Genomic DNA, 15,093 nt, shown 5'->3' with positions numbered 1-15,093 from the left:
CTATCTATTTATTATCTAACAGATAATAAATAATTTGCAAGTTAAAAACTGGATTTATTTACAAAGCTATTGTATGCATAACTACATGAATAGGTTACAGTGAGTGTCAAGAAATCACCAAATTTAATATTTAATTATTGGATTTATGTCCAGCTTTTCCATTATGCAAATCCTCAAGGCAGCGTCCAACAATCAACAGAGGAACTGGCCATGCTTTAGTGCTCTGGAATTGTCCCATTTCTCCACTGCAGGGAACTGCAGCAATGGTTTATGGCTAGGAAGGGGCTTTTATTGGGCAAACCATGGCTAAACATGGTCTGCAAGTCCCCATTTAAAGATCGCAAATACTTCTTCTGTCTCTACCCTGGAGAAATTAACCCCTTACTCACGGTATTGCAGGCACTGGCTCTTTCTACTTTGGAGAAACTGCTGGTGTCTGTGTTGAAGACATTCATCTTCTCTACAAGACAGGTCAAGGCTGTTTCTGTCGCTTCGCCCACCTTTTCATAAACTTTCTTGGACTAGAAACCGAAAAGGAAGGTGTATTTAAAACAAAACCAAGATCCCCCTCATGGTAAGCACTGCAGTCTAGTTTGTTTATGTTAGTTTGGTTGTCAACGCTGCTAACATCGGATGTTCTTGCTTTGACAATATATGGAGATGCAGCCATTTTCCTTAACTTGTGTGTTATTTTTAGAGTTAGAATTAGATGATAGGGGGTGAGGAAGAATGTGTATGGGAATTAGTTAGACATAACAATATCCTAGTAGTGTGTGATTCAAGGTTGTATGAAATAAGAGATGATAAGAAATGGCAGGTTGGAGAACTGGACGGAAAGTCTGCATTTCAAACTAATTGGAGAATGTGATTTATGACTGTTAATTAGAGGAGGGAATTGTGCTTTGATACTATGTGCTCAGGGGAAGGGAATTCAGATTTTGGCTTTGACCATGTATGTGCCAACGCTATGCTACTCAAATAAAGATTCTTTACGGTAAACAATGCCTTGAGGTTCTTTGAAGAGTTTCATCTGTCGGAACCATGACATTGGTGAGGAAGGATGTTTAAATCTCAACATTAAAAGCAAAAACAAAAACAGTAAAACAAAGAGTCTGATATGTAGTATGTCTGCTTAACATGTAGGTAGAAAAAATTAATTTCTAATTAATATATCTAAAAGGACATATTATTTCTACACATGGAATGGTAAATGGTAAGTCTTAGGATAATGATGTTGCAAATAATTCCAGGCCTATCTGTCTTTATAGGTTGTCCTCAACTTATGATCACAAGTGAGCCCAAAATTTCCATTACTAAGTAAAACAGTTAAGTGAATTTTGCCCCATTTTATGACCTTTGTTGTCACAGTTGTTAAGTGAATCACCGCAGTTGTTAAGTTAGTAACACAGTTGTTAAGTGAATCTGGATTTTTAAACTTTTAAACTTTAAATTTTAAATTAACTTTTTAACTTAAAAGGTTTTATAATAGAACAGGGTATATTTCTTTTTTCTTTTACCTATTTTTTCCTTCCCCCTTTTTTCTGCACTTTTTCTTTTTTTCTTAATTTGTAGGATTTTTATCTGTTTTTAAACTTCAAGAAAATTATTAAAAAAGGATATACCTTTTTTGCATGCTATTTCCTCCCCCTCCGACAATTAAGGTATTAATAATACCTGTAATATACTTGTTTTTGCACGTCAAAAGAAATGACAAATTCATTGTAAAAGTGAAGCCTTCTGAATTACAATTCCCTTCAGCTGCAGGCAGACTTCACAATTCAAACCGGAGAAAACTCTTCTAGGAACTGAAGGCTGAGCTACTGTATGATTTTCTTCCTGATTTGATGTATAATATATGAGCACCAGTGGTGCAGTAGTTAGAATGCAGTATTGCAGGCTAACTCTGCCTTTAATCTGGAGTTTGATCCCGAATGGGCTCAAGGTTGACTCAGCCTTCCATCCTTCCAAGATCGGTAAAATGAGGACCCAGATTGTTGGGGGCTGACATTTGTACAGAAAGGGCTGTAAAGCACTATGAAGCAGCATAGAAGTCTAAGATTGCTAATACTATAGCTAATACTAATAAAATCTCACCTCATTATAATCCAGCGAGGAATCATTGCAAAGGGCACAAATGGTTGCAAGTTCCACTAGGCCATCAAATTCTCCACACTTAACAGGGTGATCATTCTTTAAGCTGCCATTTTAAAGGGAGAAGAGGGAAAATAAAGTAAAATTTTATCTGACTGGCAGTGAAGAAACCTATATACCGTACTTTGCAACCAAAATGCAGTAACCAATATAACAGAGCAGTACATTGATTTTTTAAATTATTATTTGTTAATAGTAATATATCTTACCATAGCTTTCCTAGAAGAAAATTGTCAAAGAGACTTAGGACAAGTTCCATATCTGGCAGATAATCTGTTCCTGCAGTCATTCAGTAACATATTTCTACAAAATATAGTTTTAAACTTTTGTCTGTCTCAGCCAACGTCAGGCCCTTAGCCCTGACTGTGAAACTGAATTCAAGAGGGGGAAAAAGAGCTTCAACACAATGGTGGGGCTTTATGAAGATGCTGGAACCAGCAGAAGCAATGGAGCTCCAGGACAATTATTTCAACAGTGCTATGAAATCTTCTTCCCAGTGCCAGTGGCTGGGTGCTGCTTCTCCAGGCTCAGCATGGATGCTTATAGGTGGCCTAGTGATTAAGATGCTGGACTTGTTGAACAGAAGGTTGACAGTTCAAGACTCAAAACGGGGCAAGCTTAGATAAATAGGTACCACTTCGGTGGGAAGCAAACAGCATTCCATGCACCTTGCCATACAGTCATGCTGGCCCCATGGACACGGAAGCTTCTTTGGACCAAGCTGGCTCCTTTGGCTAAGAAACGGAGATGCACACCCTCTCCCTATGAATCAGACATGACTGAACAGGGAAAACGTTCACCTTTTTTTTTAACCTATAGGTAAGACAGAGAATGCATGCTACTTTCTGTTTCAAAAGAAGTATCTCAAAATAACTGGACCACCTGGAGTTAGAAAAAAAAATTCTTCTGAAATTACTTTATTTCCAAATACACCCACGTTTCTGTGGTATTTATTTGCTTCTTTTTCGTTAACAAGAAGGAACCATTCCAGTTTTCAGGTCTCTCTTCTGAATTCTAAACTGCCACCAACTGGCTAACGCTACAACATTTGATTCTCACTGTGAAACCGTAAGTGAGGGGGAGGGAAGACAAAGGGATCCAAAAGGAGTGTGAGGTAGCAAGAGTGAGAAGAATTTTTGTTTATGACTTGGAGAGCTATTGCCAAGTCAGAGCAGACAGAACTGACCTAGATGGATCCCAAATCAAGATAAACGAACTTTATAGAAAAGCAACAATTGCCTAAGAGGGGATCACAAGCAATGCAAGGAGAAGGTGCCAGCAGCACCTTCAGATGGGAGAAAGTTCTGATCTGAAAGCCAGTGGCAACAAGTATCATCTTTCTGTCCTCCAAATGTGCAACAATTAAAACTCCCAGGATTCCCAGCCAATATGATCATAGTTGATGACAATGTTGGACATTCTAGGATCCGTGGTTCAACACAGAGAATAGCAGATTGGAGAAGGCTGGTCTACAGACACCCCCCCCTCCACCTGAGATTTCAGATATTTAGTAAAAATCAGACTAGATGGATCAGCAATTTGGTATTTCTTTAATAAGCATCACTAGTCTCTAATTATTCTGAATCCTCCCCCCCCCCATGCCCTTAATATGTGTTCAGAGATCTTTGTCATACCAAATCACCTCATAGATACCCCACATTATTGATTGTCAACAGCTCTCTAGGCCAGGGGTCCTCAAACTTGGCCACTTTAAGACTTGTGGACTTCAGCTCCCTAGGAGTTGAAGTCCACAAGTCTTAAAGTGGCCAAGTTTGAGGACTCCTGCTCTAGGCTTTTGGATGGTCTTTCTTTTCATCTCTCTCATCTGAAAGTTGCTGGGACTTTTCTTCTGCAAAAGACATGCTCCACAATGATGGGGTACATCCTTTGCAAAAGAAAAGTCCTGGCAGTCTCCAGATGGGAGAAATGAGAAGATCATGTGACTGCTGCATAAAATGAGAGGAGCTTTGCCCATACCTCCTGACAACTTCTTATGGGAAGGCCAGCTTCCAATTAGCATGTGTGCATGCACACACAGAAATTTCTCCAGACAAATTCCTGTGAAAGAGCCTTATTAAAGGAATGTCCGAAGAAGGCCATCTGTCAGTGAGTGGCTCCTATGAGACTGACAAATTGTACCCTTTCCCCAATGTCTTGGACAAAGCACAGCTGTGATGGAAAAGGAACTTGCTAATTAAAGGCACACAAGAATCTTCACAGGAAAGAAGAGTTTACATTTCCAAAAGAAGAGGCAAATTAACACCTTTCTGTGCTGTAATGATCCTAGAGAAGCAGAATTAAGGGTGGTAAGTGGGGAGGGGGAATCACAGTCCTGTTTTTTTACTTATTTTTTAAGCCTTTTTGATTATTATTTTTTAAAAAAGAAAAGCCTAAATATATCTCACAAAAATCTAAGAAGATTTGGAGTCAGTTAATATGGAATGGGACAACTCGCTGTAGCCAACTCTCCACGGCCAACTCTCCACAGGACAACACACTGCGGGACAATTCAACAATTCAATTCAAATCATTTAAAATAATTTTAAAAAATATTTTAATTTTTGTCATTCACATTTCATTTTGTCTCTCTGTTGGCATCTTTCATTCCACTATTTCTTTGATATTAGTGTAACTCTTGTCCCATGGCTAGTTATCCTGCGGCAAGTTGGCTGTGGCAAGTCATCATAGACCCAGCACATACCCAGATTGGGGACCACGAGAAAATCACTGGACTGGGGTTGGACAAAAAATGGAAAGAATATGTGTAAAGAAGGTAATGGGATATTGTTACCATACGGTGGGCAGGAAAATGACATGAAGACACCGAGAGTCAAGCTGCACACAAAGGAGTTTTTTGCTTTGCCTTATGTGCAAGAATCTCAGAAGCAAGACCACTGGGTAAATCATATTGCTACTAATTTTATGTAAGGCTTTTGTTGGATAGAGACATCAGCAGCAAAATGTCAACATGAGCATCATGCAAATGCCCTAAGTATCTGCACCCTGATATTTGACACAAGGATGTCAGCCGAAGCATTTGAGTCACTTCATCACACTGATGTTGTCATTTGTCCACCGCAAACATTAAAAGCAGAGTCATAGAAGCAATTCTGAACCCTGGGAGTTTGTGGTGGGGGGGATGTGGGGGTTGAAATGACAGAGTAACACTTCATACCCAATTGCTTTGCAACTGGTAGGAACCCAAGAGGATTAGTTTTACTGGAGATTTATCAAATTCTGTTCCCATTAAATACTCCCCTATCAGACATTGCCTTGGATAGGTAATGGATATCAACCTGGAATGCACCAGGAGTGAACAACCCTGGGATCCACTGGATCCCATGGAATCTGTAATTGTTTCCAGTGAACCTCTGGTAAAAAGGATGACAAAGTATGTTGTGTGAGCATCTTGGGGGTGGCCCACATGAATGCATTTTCCTGGATATCACTAAAGGTGTGTGCAGGTCTCTCCATTCCAACTCTTCCACCTAGCAGATCAGGAGTGAAGGTTATTTTGTGCATTGCACAACAAACATTGGCATGGGAAAAGTAGGAACATTGTACAGATTTGCACTATGCTCCAAACTTTAGCAGTTAACAATCCATCATCTTCTGCTTTTATGGTCATGATTAACCTGGGGGGAAATGGGAATATGCATCATAAAACATGTGGTAACCCCTGAGTAAACACAAGAAACATTAATTTCTAAGATACTTCTAAAATAAGTTTTCTCTTTTTTTGCCATTTTACAGGGAGTGCAGAATTATTAGGCAAATGAGTATTTTGACCACATCATCCTCTTTATGCATGTTGTCTTACTCCAAGCTGTATAGGCTCGAAAGCCTACTACCAATTAAGCATATTAGGTGATGTGCATCTCTGTAATGAGAAGGGGTGTGGTCTAATGACATCAACACCCTGTATCAGGTGTGCATAATTATTAGGCAACTTCCTTTCCTTTGGCAAAATGGGTCAAAAGAAGGACTTGACAGGCTCAGAAAAGTCAAAAATAGTGAGATATCTTGCAGAGGGATGCAGCACTCTTAAAATTGCAAAGCTTCTGAAGCGTGATCATCGAACAATCAAGCGTTTCATTCAAAATAGTCAACAGGGTCGCAAGAAGCGTGTGGAGAAACCAAGGCGCAAAATAACTGCCCATGAACTGAGAAAAGTCAAGCGTGCAGCTGCCAAGATGCCACTTGCCACCAGTTTGGCCATATTTCAGAGCTGCAACATCACTGGAGTGCCCAAAAGCACAAGGTGTGCAATACTCAGAGACATGGCCAAGGTAAGAAAGGCTGAAAGACGACCACCACTGAACAAGACACACAAGCTGAAACGTCAAGACTGGGCCAAGAAATATCTCAAGACTGATTTTTCTAAGGTTTTATGGACTGATGAAATGAGAGTGAGTCTTGATGGGCCAGATGGATGGGCCCGTGGCTGGATTGGTAAAGGGCAGAGAGCTCCAGTCCGACTCAGACGCCAGCAAGGTGGAGGTGGAGTACTGGTTTGGGCTGGTATCATCAAAGATGAGCTTGTGGGGCCTTTTCGGGTTGAGGATGGAGTCAAGCTCAACTCCCAGTCCTACTGCCAGTTTCTGGAAGACACCTTCTTCAAGCAGTGGTACAGGAAGAAGTCTGCATCCTTCAAGAAAAACATGATTTTCATGCAGGACAATGCTCCATCACACGCGTCCAAGTACTCCACAGCGTGGCTGGCAAGAAAGGGTATAAAAGAAGGAAATCTAATGACATGGCCTCCTTGTTCACCTGATCTGAACCCCATTGAGAACCTGTGGTCCATCATCAAATGTGAGATTTACAAGGAGGGAAAACAGTACACCTCCCTGAACAGTGTCTGGGAGGCTGTGGTTGCTGCTGCACGCAATGTTGATGGTGAACAGATCAAAACACTGACAGAATCCATGGATGGCAGGCTTTTGAGTGTCCTTGCAAAGAAAGGTGGCTATATTGGTCACTGATTTGTTTTTGTTATGTTTTTGAATGTCAGAAATGTATATTTGTGAATGTTGAGATGTTATATTGGTTTCACTGGTAAAAATAAATAATTGAAATGGGTATATATTTGTTTTTTGTTAAGTTGCCTAATAATTATGCACAGTAATAGTCACCTGCACACACAGATATCCCCCTAAAATAGCTATAACTAAAAACAAACTAAAAACTACTTCCAAAAATATTCAGCTTTGATATTAATGAGTTTTTTGGGTTCATTGAGAACATGGTTGTTGTTCAATAATAAAATTAATCCTCAAAAATACAACTTGCCTAATAATTCTGCACTCCCTGTATACCCATATAAGTTGACAAAATGCATACTGCATATGCAAAACAGTATCTGTATTCTACTGGTACAAGGTGTTTCCAACACACAAGACTAATTTGCAAGACTAATTGGTGCCAAGACTAATTTGCTTTTGGGGCTTTGCTTAAAGTTTTGGGCTGAGCTTATGATCCTGGGGCTTGTTAACTGTTCCATGCTTCTGTTCTATGGTTTTCACTTTATAATTAGGGTTGTTTTCCTGGCTTATTTTATTGCACCTGGCTTTGGGGTTTTCTTTAATAAAAAGCAGACTAAACATGGCCATAAATAAATACTACAGCTGGCTATATCATACATGTTTGTTATATTAATAGGTCTACTTGTGCATGCATGGAAGATTTGAGGGGGGGGAATCTGACGAAATTCAATAAAGATGATGTCCTGTGATTGACCTGCATTTTTCAATTTACACCTAGAACAGGGGTGTCAAACTCAATTTCATTGAGGGCCGCATCAGCATTGCAGTTGCCCTCAGGGGGCCGGGTGGGTGTGGCCAGGGTGGGCGTGGCCTACTGGGTGGGCATGGCTAGAGTGCGTATGGCCTACTGGGTGGGCGTGGCCAGCTCTACATCGTTCGCATCAAGGGTGCCTATGGGGGCCTGTGCAGGAGTGGGACAGATCTGAGGGTCTCTGGCAGAAGGAGGGTCTCTGGGCCAGGGCCAAGGCAGTGGAGGCCGTTCCCTCACTGTTTCCAGGATGGCTTCACGGGCCGCATGAAACCACTTCGCGGGCCAGATCTGGCCCCCAGGCCTTGTGTTTGACATGTCTGACCTAGAAGAAAGGCTACTTAGACAAGCTAGATCTTTCTATTTAGTCTTGTGAGCTATGAAATAACAAACTTCCAACCCTAATCCCAATCAGATAATTATCTCTCTCTTTTGTTGTAGCAAGTGTCCAGTGCCTGCGAGACACTTAATCCTTGTTAATGTCTAACCTTTGCTGATGGCTAAACTGAGCAACTCTGGGGGTGGAGGGAAAAGGAGAGGTTGCAGGGCTATAAAGCTTGTTCAACAAAAGCAACCCTCTTGTAAGTCAAATTTTGGAGACCTACGGGTAGAGTCAAGAGAGGAATCAGCCTTGAGTCATTAAATTCCCACAAATGGTCTAAATCCAACTCCTCTGGAATTCCATTAACTGTTATCTAGCACCAATTTTAGGGACGCGGTGACTCAGTGGGTTAGGACGCTGAGCTTGTCGATCAGAAGGTTGGCAGTTTGGCGGGTTGAATCCTGAGTGCCATGTAGCAGAGTGAGCACCTGTTACTCGTCCCAGCTTCTGCCAACCTAGCAGTTCGAAAGCACATAAAAATGCAAGTAGAAAAATAGGGACCACTACGGTGGGAAGGTAACAGCGTTCCATATGCCTTTGGTGTCTAGTCATGCCGGCCACATGACCATGGAGACGTCCTCGGACAAGCGCTGGCTCTTTGGCTTTGACACGGAGATGAGCACGGGCCCCTAGAGTCGGAAACGACTAGCATGCATGTGCGGGGGAACCTTTACCTTTACCTAGCACCAATTTAATGCTGACTGTTAGCTGACTAGATTCCTAGGGGTGAGCAATAAATCAGCTTAACTAGACTTAATGTGGGGTCTTGATTCTTCTTACCTGACAAGACTGTCCCCACCACTTGGGGTTCACCACTGCAGACAGAAAGAGGCCCTTGGTGCAGTATGTGACTCAACGCCTTGAGTATTTGTAAAAATTATAGAAGTTGGATATACATAATTTTAAAAAAAATTAAACTAACACGATTCTTTTCGTTTTAGTCCTGGAATCTCTTTTAATATTGTGAGCCACCTAGAGTTACCTTATGGTAAGATGGGCAGCCAATAAATTGAATAAATAAAATGAAACAAATAAATAATATCCTCCTGCTTTGGTATCCATCCTACATTTCTAAATTAGCTAGTAATTTGAAACTTTCAGAAAAGAGATGCCAAAACAGCACAGAAAATTGAAAACAATGATATCACCTGACAGATACAGCAATAGAGTAGTTTTCCTTTTTTAAATGAATTGTGTAGCCAGTTCGGTATAGGATTAAGACACTAGGCTAAAAACCAGAAGACTATGAGTTTCAGACATGCCTTAGGTACCGTACAAAGTCAGCGGTATGATTTTAGCCAATCACTCCCGCTTAGCTCTAGGAAGGAAACATTGCTAAACCAGTTCTGAAAATGTTCCCAAGAAAACTGCCAAGACTTGTCCAGGCAGTTGCCAGGAATTAATACTGACTCAGAGGCTCAATCAATCAATCAATCAATTTTCAAACATTGGGAAGTTTTTACATCTATGCTTCACAAGTTCAAACATCAATGCACAGTGCCTCCTAGTGGTCAGTAGAGTCACTTACATTTGTCCCTCAGGAGTGTAGGTGGACCCGGTGATGGTGAACTCGTGCAAGCTGCAGTGACTGTCCTCAATCTTCTCCACAATGAACATCTACCATAACAAGAGAAAGAAAGAGGAGCAATTAAAAGATTGCACTGTTGAAGGGCTATTTACAAGTCACAAGTAAGTTTAAAGCATTTGTACATTGCTTTGTCACTGAAAAAGCAGACTATTTTGACAAAGACTGCAATCATCTGAGCCTGCAATCAGATACAATCACTGGGCTACATGAATGATGTTCAGCCCTCATTCCACCTTCTCTGACATAGCACAAGCAGTCCTCGATTAACAACTGCTCATTTAACAATGGCTTAAAGTTACAATGGCCTTGGAAGAAGTGACCTGTACTCACACTTACGACTGTTATACTACCCCTGCAGTTCGTGTGATCACAACTGGGGCACTTGGCAACTCACTCACATTTACAACCTGTTATAGTGTCCTGTGGTCATGTGGTCATAATCTGTGACCTTTTTTGCCAATTTCCAGCAAAAAATGACCATTGGGGAACCTGGATTTGTATAATGATTGTGTGATTCGCTTAATGACCACAGAAAGAATTGTTGTAAAATTGGGTCTGACTGAACTTATGACTGCAATCGCTTATGATGAAAAATTCAGTCTCAACTATAGTTGTAAATTGAGGACTACCTGTAACAAAGATCGTGTTAAAATAATCTTACAATAAAGCAAAGTTAGTAATCTAATTGATCCACTTGGTAAGGCTGATATCAATCTTGTAAGTTCAAAAGTGCAAATCTCCCTCTAGTATCCCTTCCCCCCTCTTTTTTTGACCCTGTAATCCCTTAATTCAGGTTATAGTTGGGGCGATTGGATGGAGCTGAATGTTTACTGGCTGGATGCCCTTCCTGATGCCTACATGGAGTTTGCAGCAGATATTTTTTTTCTTTGTGCCATGAAAGAGAAACATCTGTCGCTACCTAGGTTTGAAATCTCAACCTTCTGAGTTAGAGGTGAGCACCTTCACCACTAGGCTACCACGCCTCTCTAATTTCCTTTATACTCTGAGAAATTAGGGTGTGTCTCTTCTTGCCCTGCCCACTATCCAGCTGTAGACTATGCTGTTTCTTAACTTATTGTTCCCTAGGCAGTATCCCTGGGCCCAGTCCTCCCACATACTATTACAGACGTATATGGCGAATTTCAGAAGTTGTTTTCCATTTTGGCACCCCTTAAAATTGGTACTTAGGCGATTGTCTAGATTGCCTAGGCTTAGAACTGGCCCTCTGTGCCCTTTAAAACTCATCTTGCTGTACTAAGAGATGACACCCAAGGGCAGGTTATCAGAGGACAATCAGTGGGTGGGTGGAAATAAAGCCTCAGTCTGCTCCCACATTGCACCAGGGGAGCAAAAAGGGATGATGTCACTGCAACAAAATGCAATCTGATTCCTGTTCATGTTAAAATTTATTCTGCTTTTATCAGACTCTTAAGCAATTCTCAGCACATGGGAACTTTCTCTGTTGAGTTCCCACATTTGTCAAATTCTTGAGTAACTAGGAAAGAGCTGTTACTTTTCTCTCTCCCAGCCTCTTCAGATTTAGGGCTTTTACTACTCTACCCACGATAACAATTTCTGCTGCTGTTTATAGTTTTACAATGTAAAATCATCATCTGAAATGCTTACAATCTTCCAATACAACACCTTAAATTCATGAGTTGATGTGCTTCAAACTGTCCAGTGTTGAGATGCAGCATTTGGGGGGAAATGCAAAATATGACAATTATAGGTAGTCCTCGACTTATAACCACAATTGGTATCAGAATTTTCATTGCTAATCAAGGCAGTTGTTGAGTTGTGCCTGACTTTACAACTTTATTGTCACAGTTAAGCAAATCACTGCAGTTATTAAATGAATCATGAGGTCTTTAAGTGACTTTAAAGAGTTTGCTTCTCAGAAGCTGATTGGGATGGTCACTAATGGAAATCACATGACCCCAGGACATTGCAATTGTTGTAAATACATGCTGGTTGCCACGTGCCCTAAGTTTGATCACATGACCATAGGAATGCTGTAAGGGTCATAAGTGTGAGGATGAGTAATAAGTCACTTACTACTCCAAAGCGCCAGAAGGCAGGACAAGAAACAACAGTTGGAAACTGATCAAAGAGAGAAGCAACTTGGAATTAAGGAGAAAGTTCTTAAAAGTGAGGACAATTAACCAGTGGAACAGCTTGCCACCAGAAGTCATGGGTGCTCCATCACTGGAGGTTTTTAAGAAGAGACTGGACAGTCACTTATCTGAAATGATATAGGTTCTCCTGCTTGAGCAGGGGGCTGGACTAGAAGACCTCCATGGTCCCTTCCAGCCCTATTCTATTCACACTTTCTGCCTCAGAAAGTAGAAACAGAACTGAGATGTGGAAAAGGAAAGGAAATAGCTTTTGGTTACATGTTAGGCTAATCGCTAGCTGGTCATTCCAGGACCTGAAGATCCTTCAGCCACAAGCTTGGACTTCAGTTGATCTGGCTCAGAAAAGAATTAAATGACCCAGCCAGTTAATCAGCTAAAAGCAAGCTTTTAACAACTCTATATTTTTGTATAGAACATCTTGCCTGTCCTATCCCACAAATTTTGGGGATTCCTGTGGTGATTTGTGTATGGAAAGTGGGCTGTTGCTGTTGCTGAAACCTGGTTAACTTTCCAGACAATGAGAAAGCAGTGAAGCGAATATGATGAATGGGGAAAAGTGACGTGATGCTTAGTTGCTAAAAACAAAAACAGAACGGATATCAAAGCACTACAGATGCCTCTGCCAAAGACTAATTCTAGTTTTCAATGACTTAAACAAATAATCAGGCCAAACATTTTTAAAAAAAACATACAAAAGAAAAAAAAGAAAGAAACACAAAGCAATCCACAGAAGGCCCCAACTCCTGTTCTAAAATCTTCTCTATCCTACTTGATTTTGCTGAATTAACAGCCCCAGCCTATTTCACCTGTGGCCTGGGACTGGGGGTTGCTGGAAATTGTGGTTTAGCTACCTGCAGAGAGATTCATTCAAGAGTCCCTTATTTGTTCTTCTCATTATCCTGGCTTTTAATAGCAGATTCAGATGACTGTATACCATCCACTTGCAAGCGAGGTGAAGGGTCCCTCTCTCAAAATAATAGTTTCTAAACAAATGAGATGATGTTTTAACTTGCCAAATTATTATCTGTACACAAATTAAAAGAAAATCGTATTAAACAGGTAGTCCTTGACTTACAACCATAGCTGACCCCGCAATTACGAGAGCCTCCTGTCATATTGCACTACAGTCTGGTTTGGAAGCATCACTGCTTCAGAGGGGAAGGCAATGCAGAGAGTGGTGAGGATGGCAGAAAAGATTATCGGCAGTGCCCTCCCTTCCACTCAGGGCATGGCATATACACGTTGCTTGAGCAGGATCCGCAGCATTGTCTGGGAAGCTACACATCCTCTTCACGACCTGTTTTCCTTGCTACCTTCCGGCGGGAGGCTTCGTGGTATCCGAAGCAGAACATCCAGATTCAGTCACAGTTTTGTTCCATACAGTAGCAACCTTGTGAACTCTCAAGCTTCCTCTTCCCGCTACATATTCAAGATGCATAGTGATTAATATTTATATGTAAGGGTTTAGGTATATACATATGTATGTATATAGCATGTCTATTTGTGTGTTATGTATGTGTACACTTTTGAGAGCAGGCAACAGAATTTCATTTTTAATGTGGGCCAGTATGCTCACAGTAAAAAATGACAATAAAGGTTATCTTATCTAATTACGGTTGTCATCACAGCACTACACCTTTTGTTGCAGTGGTCATTAACAACACATGGAAATGCATTCATTTTTCTCTTTCTCTTTTAGAGTGATTGATGCTGGGAGGGGGGATGTGGATGAGAGTCCAGTTAGTCATAACAATTGTAACCAAGCCGTGGGAATTCAAGGTTACTAAGCCCAGAGTTGATAACAATTTGGCGGGCTGGAGATCTATGGAGAGAGCCCGCATTTCAAGCTAATTGGGGAATGTGATTTATGACTGTTAGTTGGAGGAGGGAATTGTGCTTTGCTACTTTGTGCCAAGGGGAGGGGAATTCAGTTTTTGGTTTCAGCTATGTGGTGCCGATATTATGCTTCTTGAATAAAAGATTCTTTAAGGTAAACAATGCCTCGAAGTTCTTTTGAAGAGTTTCATCTGTCAGAACCATGACAGTCTAAGTCGAGGACTAACTGTATATATTTATCCCTCTTGGAAGCAGTGGGATTTGAATCTACAAGGGGCATGAGATAGAAAGCCATTTCAAGCTCTGCTTTCTGAATGAACTGATGCTATGACCACGTCCTGATCTCTTTAGTCTTGCAACAATAGGCTCCCTTCTCCTTAAACATTCATCTAATGTCCAGGCAAAGTCGGTTTGTTCTCTTAGTTATTTTAAAAGGTTCCTCTTTTGAATGTTGTACTTTCATCTCTGTTAATTTGTTACTGAACTCATTATGGGCCTATTAGGTTTTAATACTTTATGTCAGAGTTCCCCATGCTTTTGGGCACCAGGGACTGGTTCCGTGAAGAAAGGTTTTTCCATGGACTGGAGAGTGTGTGGTTTTGTGTGCTGCCTGCATCCCACGGATGGGGCTTTGCTGGTTTGTGCAGACTGGTTGCTGGCATGCCGTGGACCAGTAAAGGTCCAAGGACCAGGGGTTAGGGACCCCTGCTTTATGTAATTGGATACTTGATTTTCTTATTGATAGGCCCTAGTTTGTGCGAGTTGGAAAGAAAGTTTCCAACACCATCTCCTTGAGTACGAGTTCCCCACAAGGCTGTGTCCTGAGTCCGCTACTGTTCACCTTGATGACCCATGACTGCTGTGCCAAATCTGCTACGAATCATATTGTGAAACTTGCAGATGAAATGGCAGTGGTGGGTCTTAACCGGGATGACAATGAAGATGCTTATAGAGAAGAGGTGAAGGTTCTGGTGGACTGGTGCAACAAAAGTAACCTGGTTCTAAATGCTCATAGAACAAAGGAGATCACTGTAGATTTTAGAAAGATCCGGCATAGTCATACTCCACTTAGTATCAAGGATGCAGCTGTAGAGGTGGTCAACAGTATTAAGTATCTGGGGATACTTAATACAGATAACATAACAATCTGAATTGGTCTCTCCACACCTCATCCTTAGTGAAGGGTGCAAACCAGCGTCTGCATTTCC

General features: G+C 41.2%; 1 protein-coding gene across 7 annotated transcripts in view; it reads right to left on the bottom strand.

Annotated features, from left to right (window-relative positions):
• Nucleotides 1-15,093, bottom strand: part of ATP2A3 (ATPase sarcoplasmic/endoplasmic reticulum Ca2+ transporting 3) — a 143,196-nt gene that overhangs the window by 18,226 nt on the left and 109,877 nt on the right. For all 7 annotated transcript variants that reach the window (XR_014493662.1, XR_014493663.1, XM_083372618.1 and 4 more), the window contains 3 exons: nucleotides 9,855-9,943; nucleotides 2,095-2,197; nucleotides 390-521 (listed from right to left, as the gene is read on the bottom strand). Coding sequence is in view for 5 of the 7 variants with exons in the window: in XM_083372618.1 (XP_083228744.1) it covers nucleotides 390-521; nucleotides 2,095-2,197; nucleotides 9,855-9,943 (324 nt within the window). In the remaining 2 variants the exon portion in view is untranslated. The remainder of the gene's footprint in view (nucleotides 1-389; nucleotides 522-2,094; nucleotides 2,198-9,854; nucleotides 9,944-15,093) is intronic.

This window comes from Vipera ursinii (genome assembly GCF_947247035.1).
Source record: "Vipera ursinii genome assembly, chromosome: 1".
NCBI classification, from domain to species: domain Eukaryota; kingdom Metazoa; phylum Chordata; class Lepidosauria; order Squamata; family Viperidae; genus Vipera; species Vipera ursinii.
Note: the sequence above shows the minus strand (reverse complement) of the source record. Positions and strands in the feature narration are given on the sequence as shown.